The following is a 9,617-nucleotide window of genomic DNA, read 5'->3' on the forward strand; positions in this document are numbered from 1 at the left end:
AAACACCACATAGACACATAAACTACATTAAAAGCTGGATTTTCACCACAGGGAGACTTTAATAACTGATCACTGAAAGGTTCTTTGTGGAAATAAAACCCTGTATTTCTCAGAGTGAAGATGAAGAGTTAATCCGCAGTGTGTTTGCAGACAGTGACCTCTGCTGGTGTGTGTGTGTGTGTGTTTCTTCTGTAGGATCAGTACAAGTTCTGCTATGAAGTGGCTCTGGAATACTTGAATTCTGGGTAAAGTGTGTGGAAGCGTCCCGTTCTTCCCCTTTTCCTCGGACACTGAAACTCACGGATGTTTGCGACGGGATCGAACGCTTGATGATGAAGACGACGATGATGATGTCGGTCCCGAGGAAGAGAGACGTGTCTCATCCTTCACTTCTTGCCTGCGTCTCCTCTCCGCCTCGGTGTTTGTGTGGAATGCGACGTCACGTGGATGTTCATTTTTATCATTGTTTTATGTCGGTTTGCTTTTGTACTTCGGTTATTAACTCTAGGCATGTACAGTCGAATCATATCCTCATATTCTGTGTTTGTGTTGAACGATGATGGAAAAACTGCTGAAATCGTCCGAAGATCCAAAGCTTGTGTTCGTGATCATTTGTTTATACTGTAAATAGTTGAAGTTCACCAGATAATTTATTCATTGAAGATTTTTGTGAAGCACACTGAGTGACAATCATGCTTTGATTTGGTCATTATTATCACACGGACTCGACATATAATAGTGACCAGATTGTATTGTTATCTTTTTATTTATCTGGTATGAAAAAAAAAATCAAAACCTATAAATACATATCTATATCTGCCAAAGCTGTGGTCTGTGTGTTTTCTGTGAGAATCGACTGGATAATCTGAGTTTTCTCAACGCATGGACGATCAGTGACTATGATGTCCCACAATGCACTGCACTGAAACAGTGCTATCATAACTGAAAAACGAATACAAAAAAAACACATTTTCATTCTTTGAACTAAACATTAACTGAAATGAAATATATCATTTAGAAACAACTAAAGGAAGAGAAGAATACACAAATAAAGAAAAGGTCATGAAATGAGAGATGCTGATTATCAGGAAACTCTTGTCGAATGCGGAAAATAAAGTTGAGCTTGTTTGCAGGTTTGGCTCCAGAAGAGACGGACGTATAGATACATACATATATATATATATATGAGATTTATGATGGTAACGAACCTGATGATGATGATGTACTGTTATAAGAAACAGGAACTGGGTCATTCCTCATCCTTTTTAACTCTGCTACTTGAAAAAGTGAACATGTTTGTGTCGTAATGTGTATTTCTATTATTGCTCTGGTCAACTTTTCCCACCAGAAATGATGCAACTTCCTGTTGCATGATGGGATTTTAATTTAAAAATGCAGAAACTCCTGGATCATTTCTTAATGAATTGTCAGTTTTGAATGTTTTGCGTCCACTTAAAGTGAAGAACAACAACATTCAACACCTTCACTTGATATAATGGAAAAAGAAAATCTTTAAACTGTGAATTTCACCAGAAAGCTCAGAAAAACACAGATGTTCAGAAGACTCTGATCTGCAAAATGTTTTCCGCATCCAAAAGCTTTACATGAACGATCTGTTTGAAATATCGTTCACTCGCACGAGACGAAGCTGAAAGATTTTAACACTGAGTTACTTCAGCTTTATGAGATACAGTATCGAAACAATCATTTCAGTAATGATGATGATTTATCAAGATTGCTTACATGATTGTGGCCTGTAATTCTGTAACTGTATCAATGCATCTCTACACTCAAAAAGAGAATTAGGCCTAAATTTAAGATTGATGTATTGTTATTGCATATCAAATTTCCATCCTTTTGTATCGCGCAGTTTTAACACGAACTGATGAACTTGATGTGATGCATGTTTCACACAGATCAGATCTTCTCTTCATTCATTTCTTTCTGAAGAATTAACCACCAAACTAAAGATTTACACGACTATTAAATTCCATAAAGCTGCATAATCAATGGCTGGAAAGATGCAAACATATATTGAAGTGTTTATTGTGTTTTTATGTGAGCGTCCTGCATGCAGTTTCATTCCCAGAAGACAAAGATGGAGACGAAATAAAGACATTAAACCTTCTGATGATGAAGACATTTCTATTTATTCACTCCATCTGAACGTGTCGTGAGGAATGAAGAAGAGCGAGGCTGGTCTTCACTGGTCTTCACTGGTCTTCACTGGTACGGGCGCAGCGCCTTCATGAAGTTGGTCTTGGGTAAATGTTGGTTCTGAGTCGATGCGGGACAGAAGAACGGCGGGACGAAGTCTTGAGGATTCTGAACGCCCAGCAGATGATTATAGAAACTGAGAAACCAGAGACACATTAATGAATGTGATTATTAAATATCATCAAACACTGTGATAGTGGAGTGTGTGTGAGAGATGCTGCACCTCATGGTGATCCATCCGGTCTGTGGAGTGAAGACCGACGCGCTGACCGGCAGACAAGTGAACTCAGTGAAGGTCAGCATGTACTGAGCTGGAGACGAGACACACATCACATGATTCACTACAGGCTGATTCATGATTCACTACAGGACAGACTGATTCACTACAGACTGATTCACGATTCACTACAGGACAGATGATTCACGATTCACTACAGGACAGACTGATTCACGATTCACTACAGGACAGATGATTCACGATTCACTACAGGAGAGACTGATTCACGATTCACTACAGGACAGATGATTCACGATTCACTACAGGACAGATGATTCACGATTCACTACAGGACAGATGATTCACGATTCACTACAGGACAGACTGATTCACTACAGGACAGGTGAACTCAGTGAAGGTCAGCATGTACTGAGCTGGAGACGAGACACACATCACATGATTCACTACAGACTGATTCATGATTCACTACAGGACAGACTGATTCACTACAGACTGATTCACGATTCACTACAGGACAGACTGATTCACGATTCACTACAGGACAGACTGATTCACTACAGGACAGGTGAACTCAGTGAAGGTCAACATGTACTGAGCTGGAGACGAGACACACAGCACATGATTCACTACAGACTGATTCATGATTCACTACAGGACAGACTGATTCACTACAGACTGATTCACGATTCACTACAGGACAGATGATTCACGATTCACTACAGGACAGATGATTCACGATTCACTACAGGACAGACTGATTCACGATTCACTACAGGACAGACTGATTCACGATTCACTACAGGACAGATGATTCACGATTCACTACAGGACAGATGATTCACGATTCACTACAGGACAGACTGATTCACTACAGGACAGTCCTGATTCACTACAGGACAGTCCTGATTCACTACAGGACAGACTGATTCACTACAGGACAGATGATTCACGATTCACTACAGGACAGATTAATCACGATTCACTACAGGACAGATGATTCACGATTCACTACAAGACAGATGATTCACGATTCACTACAGGACAGACTGATTCACTACAGGACAGACTGATTCACTACAGGACAGTCCTGATTCACTACAGGACAGACTGATTCACTACAGGACAGATGATTCACGATTCACTACAGGACAGATGAATCATGATTCACTACAGGACAGATGATTCACGATTCACTACAAGACAGATGATTCACGATTCACTACAGGACAGACTGATTCACTACAGGACAGTCCTGATTCACTACAGGACAGACTGATTCACTACAGGACAGACTGATTCACTACAGGACAGATGATTCACGATTCACTACAGGACACATGATTCACGATTCACTACAGGACAGACTGATTCACGATTCACTACAGGACAGACTGATTCACGATTCACTACAGGACAGACTGATTCACGATTCACTACAGGACAGACTGATTCACGATTCACTACAGGACAGACTGATTCACTACAGGACAGACTGATTCACAGCAGCTTCACAGAATTAAACTGGGTTAATTTGAATGTGTCTGATGTTTGATGAAGATTACTGTTGTTATTGTTTATGACTGTGGAATAAAGCGGACTGGACTCACCCTGGATCTCAGGAATCTCCCCGACCCAGGAGTTGGTCAGCAGACCCAGACCCGGAACAGAAGTGGTTCCCAGGATCACCTGACCCATGAATGAGGCGTCGGCCGGGACCCGCGTCGGGTGGAACTGGGTCTCCAGAACCTTCTTCTCACAGTGCAGGCGCGAGTAATCGATCTCATACATGATGCCCTGTGGATCAGGGATAAACACTCTAACACCAGAATCACTCCACATGAAGAACGAGTCGAGCTCACAGGATTACGGGAGCTTCTACACTAAAGCTTCGGCATCTGTGGTTCCATGAAGAACCTTTAACATCCTGAATGACTGATGACTGAACCTCATTAGTGTGTGTGTGTGTGTGTGTGTGTGTGTGTTACTCACCTGTCTGAAGTGCATGAGCAGATCCATCAGGATGGTCTCGTTATAGATGGTCATGTGGTTCCTGAAGCGGATCTGCTGAGCGTGAGCATCATACGAGTATGTGGCGGCAGAGGTGATGATTCCATCAGCGGCCGTCTGGAGGACAAACAACAACATCATCACTGAAACCGTCACGAATATGACATAAGTCAAAATTAAGACTGAAAAAGTCAAGTTTATGACAAATCAAAATTATGACTGAAAAAGTCTAGAATATGACATAAGTCAAAATTAAGACTGAAAAAGTCAAGTTTATGACAAATCAAAATTATGACTGAAAAAGTCTAGAATATGACATAAGTCAAAATTATGACTGAAAAAGTCAAGAATATGAAAAAAATCTCAATTATGACTGAAAAAGTCTAGAATATGACGAATCAAAATTATGACTGAAAAAGTCAAGAATATGAAGAAAATCTAGAAAAAGAAAAGTCTAGAATATGATATGTCAAAATTATGAATGAAAAAGTCTAGAATATGACGAATCAAAATTATAACTGAAAAAGTCAAGTTTATGATAAATCAAAATTATGACAACATAATTCAGAATTATGACTGAAAAAGTCTAGAATATGACAAATCAAAATTATGACTGAAAAAGTCTAGAATATGACGTCAAAATTATGACGGAAAAAGTCTAGAATATGACATAAGTCAAAATTATGACTGAAAAAGTCACGTTTATGACAAATCAAAATTATAACTGAAAATGTCTAGAATATGACAAAAGTCAAAATTATGACAAAAAAAGTCAAGAATATGACAAATCAAAATTATGACAAAAAAAGTCAAGTTTATGACAAATCAAAATTATGACTGAAAAAGTCAAGTTTATGACAAATCAAAATTATGACTGCAAAAGGCTAGAATATGACATAAGTCAAAATTAAGATTGAAAAAGTCAAGTTTATGACAAATCAAAATTATGACTGAAAAAGTCTAGAATATGACATAAGTCAAAATTATGACTGAAAAAGTCAAGAATATGAAAAAAATCTCAATTATGACTGAAAAAGTCTAGAATATGACGAATCAAAATTATGACTGAAAAAGTCAAGAATATGAAGAAAATCTAGAAAAAGAAAAGTCTAGAATATGACATAAGTCAAAATTATGACTGAAAAAGTCAAGAATATGAAAAAAATCTAGAAAAAGAAAAGTCTAGAATATGATATGTCAAAATTATAACTGAAAAAGTCAAGTTTGTGATAAATCAAAATTATGACAACATAATTCAGAATTATGACTGAAAAAGTCTAGAATATGACAAATCAAAATTATGACTGAAAAAGTCTAGAATATGACGTCAAAATTATGATGGAAAAAGTCTAGAATATGACATAAGTCAAAATTATGACTGAAAAAGTCATGTTTATGACAAATCAAAATTATAACTGAAAATGTCTAGAATATGACATAAGTCAAAATTATGACAAAAAAAGTCAAGAATATGACAAATCAAAATTATGACTGAAACCGTCACGAATATGACATAAGTCAAAATTAACTGAAAAAGTCAAGTTTATGATAAATCAAAATTATGACAACATAATTCAGAATTATGACTGAAAAAGTCTAGAATATGACAAATCATAATTATGACTGAAAAAGTCTAGAATATGACGTCAAAATTATGACGGAAAAAGTCTAGAATATGACATAAGTCAAAATTATGACTGAAAAAGTCACGTTTATGACAAATCAAAATTATAACTGAAAATGTCTAGAATATGACATAAGTCAAAATTATGACAAAAAAAGTCAAGAATATGACAAATCAAAATTATGACTGAAACCGTCATGAATATGACATAAGTCAAAATTAACTGAAAAAGTCAAGTTTATGATAAATCAAAATTATGACAACATAATTCAGAATTATGACTGAAAAAGTCTAGAATATGACAAATCAAAATTATGACTGAAAAAGTCTAGAATATGACGTCAAAATTATGACGGAAAAAGTCTAGAATATGACATAAGTCAAAATTATGACTGAAAAAGTCACGTTTATGACAAATCAAAATTATAACTGAAAATGTCTAGAATATGACATAAGTCAAAATTATGACAAAAAAAGTCAAGTTTATGACAAATCAAAATTATGACTGAAAAAGTCAAGAATATGAAAAAAATCTCAATTATGACTGAAAAAGTCTAGAATATGACATAAGTCAAAATTATGACTGAAAAAGTCACGTTTATGACAAATCAAAATTATAACTGAAAAGGTCTAGAATATGACGAATCAAAATTATGACTGAAAAAGTCAAGAATATGAAGAAAATCTAGAAAAAGAAAAGTCTAGAATATGATGTCAAAATTATGAATGAAAAAGTCTAGAATATGACGAATCAAAATTATAACTGAAAAAGTCAAGTTTATGATAAATCAAAATTATGACAACATAATTCAGAATTATGACTGAAAAAGTCTAGAAAAATTGATTAAAAAAATGATTATATAAAAAGTCATAATTATGACATTAAAAGGTGAGATATGACATAAAAAGTTAAAATAACAACATAAAGGGTCAAAATTATGACATAAAAACTAAATTATGAAAAAAAGGTAAAAGTTTAAAAGTTATGACATTAAAAAAACAAAATTATGATATACTAAGTTAAATTTATAACATAAAAAGTCTTGAATTATAACAAAAAACTAAAACAAAATCATATGACAAAAAGTCATAAATACCATATAACATTAAAAGGTAAAAATATGACATTTACATGGAAATTACATAAAAAGTAAAAAAAAAAAGACAAAAGTCAAAATTGACAAAAAGTTAAAAAAAAAAGACAAAAGTCAAAATTGACAAAAAGTAAAAATCATGACAAGTCAAATGATTAAAGTCATAACTATGACAAAGAGATAGAGAGAGAGAGAGAGAGAGAGAGAGAGAGAGAGACACTCACCATAGACACGCTGCCCACATACTGAGCCGGAGACTCTGGAGAGAGAGAGAGAGAAACAGAACTCTGTTAGAGAGAGAGAGTTGAATCACCATCACAGAGGAATGAATGCTGTGAAATATTCACCGCAGGGCCGAGGCTGAGCGCTGATGAAGCTGCAGGACACGAGCAGGATCAAAACTCTCATGATGAAGAAGATGAAGATGAAGAGCGTTCACACTCTCTCTTATACACACACACACCTGCACAGGTCAGACACACCTCACCGTTACGTCATAAACAGCAGATTACATGCCTGTCAGATTTATGATTTCAGATTTATGACTCACTTTAGCCTGCAGAGATACGGATAAATTCCATTACATTCATCAATAATAACGATAAGGATTTTTCCAGATTCCCGAGGACGTGATTTTGGTCTTTAACTCTAAATGTGTAAAATCATCCCAGCTGACAAAAATATGTTCCCTAAAACTTTCACAAAATTATAAAAATTTGATTTATGAATGTTCTCAGAATAATCAAAACGTCCGTTTAAAAAAAATTAAAAGTAAAAGGAACGTTACTTTGTATCATTCCTCAAACATTATGGAACGTTACATTGTATCATTTCTTAAACATTATGGAACGTTACATTTGAATGTTCTCTGAACGTCTGAAACAAGAAACATTTAAAAATGTAAGACGAACGTCCAACTAAAACGTTTCAGGAAAAATGTTCCATAACGATGATCATATGGTCAGTGAAACACATTAAATATCACTATTACAGTTTTTTTCACCTGCTTACATTTAAAAAACTTTGCCTCTTTTTTTTCAAAACTTGAAAATAATTGGCAAAAATATGTTGAAAAATTCACGGTAAACACGAAAGCAAGATTGAAATCAAACCATTAATTTTTTGACTGTAAGCATTTGTGTTTGTGAATACAGTATTACAGTCTGAAAAACCTATAACTCGACCTTTGACCTTTTATAGGCCTATTCTAAAGCATGATTGGTGTGTGTTCAGTAAAGCAATGAGTGTTTGCACATGTGAGGAGTGTGTGTGTGTGTGTGTGTGTGTGTGTGAGAGGCTCTGATGAATTACTGTGGTGTTTTGATTGTGTTTGAAAAATGAAATCAAGAGACTTCCTGTTAGATGTGTGTGTTACAGAGAGAATCGTGTGCTATGGTTTGCAAAAAGTGTTTTATGAAATTGAAAACGGAGTCGAAGGCCGAAGATTAAGTGTGTGGTGCTGCAGATTTGGTGTGTGTGTGTTTCTGGTGTTTGAGTGTCATTTTTCAGAAATTGTGTGACAAGTAAAGATTTTGTGTAAAAGCAGTTGAAAAACACTAGTATATAAATGATCTCACTATAATATTTACTTACTTCAAATCATACTTTTTTGGTGAAAACATGTCTTTAGACCAGTCTGCTGATTTACTGATGTTATGAAAGTATGATGATGATTATGAGTTTTTGACAGTGACTGGCCTGTTAAATAATAATCAGCACAGGACGGTAAAGTTCATGAGTTCTGATAAGATAAAACACCAGGACAACAATGAACAAATATTTCCATCATTAATGAAGATTTATCAATGATAAACGAGCATGAGGACGTGCGGAACATGTGGTGTGGAAGTGCATGATGGGACTGTAAATCTGACTCCTGTTCTCTCACACACACACACACACACACACACACACTAACACTTGATGGCTGCTCTGTTAAGTCTTCGTCGTCGGTTAGGAACCTGGGTGTGTGTGTGTGTGTGTGTGTGCTCTTTGATCCCAATCTTTCATTTGAAGGTCACGTGTCTAGTGTCTGTAAAACCGCATTTTTCCATCTTAAAAATATATCTAAATTACGCCATATGCTCTCATTGACAAATGCGGAACAGTTAGTTCATGCGTTCATGAGCTCATGGCTAGATTACTGTAATGCTCTACTGGGTGGTTGCCCTGCACGCTTAATAAACAAACTACAGCTGGTCGGAAACGCAGCAGCTCGAGTTCTTACCAGAACAAGGAAGTATGACCATATTAGCCCGGTTCTGTCAAAACTGCATTGGCTCCCTATTAAACATCGCATCAATTTTAAAATATTGCTGATTACTTACAAAGCACTGAATGGTTTATCTCCGCAGTGCTTAAATCGACTGCTGGCGGCAGATCCTTCTCCTATTTAGCACCAAAACTCTGGAACAGTCTTCCTGACATTGTCCGGGAA

General features: G+C 35.8%; 2 protein-coding genes across 13 annotated transcripts in view; one reads left to right on the forward strand and one right to left on the reverse strand.

The window, feature by feature from the left end:
- ptprma (protein tyrosine phosphatase receptor type Ma) overlaps positions 1-824 on the forward strand; it is a 227,135-nt gene extending 226,311 nt beyond the window's left edge. For all 12 annotated transcript variants that reach the window (XM_084103532.1, XM_084103531.1, XM_084103529.1 and 9 more), the window contains one exon: positions 196-824. In XM_084103532.1, coding sequence (XP_083959658.1) covers positions 196-249 — 54 coding nt within the window. In that variant the 3' untranslated portion in view covers positions 250-824. The remainder of the gene's footprint in view (positions 1-195) is intronic.
- A 1,399-nt stretch (positions 825-2,223) lies between these two features.
- On the reverse strand, positions 2,224-7,575 carry LOC311075025 (ependymin; the record flags this gene model as incomplete). The annotated part of the gene is made up of 5 exons (XM_084102080.1): positions 7,405-7,575; positions 4,445-4,579; positions 4,063-4,249; positions 2,441-2,528; positions 2,224-2,353 (listed from the first exon to the last, which is right to left on the reverse strand). Exons 1-5 carry the CDS (start codon positions 7,405-7,407, stop codon positions 2,224-2,226), a joined length of 543 nt encoding a protein of 180 aa, XP_083958206.1. The 5' UTR covers positions 7,408-7,575.
- Between the last annotated feature and the right edge of the window lie 2,042 nt (positions 7,576-9,617).

The sequence above is a fragment of the Abramis brama genome, assembly GCF_963993115.1.
Source record: "Abramis brama genome assembly, chromosome: 24".
NCBI classification, from domain to species: Eukaryota; Metazoa; Chordata; class Actinopteri; order Cypriniformes; family Leuciscidae; genus Abramis; species Abramis brama.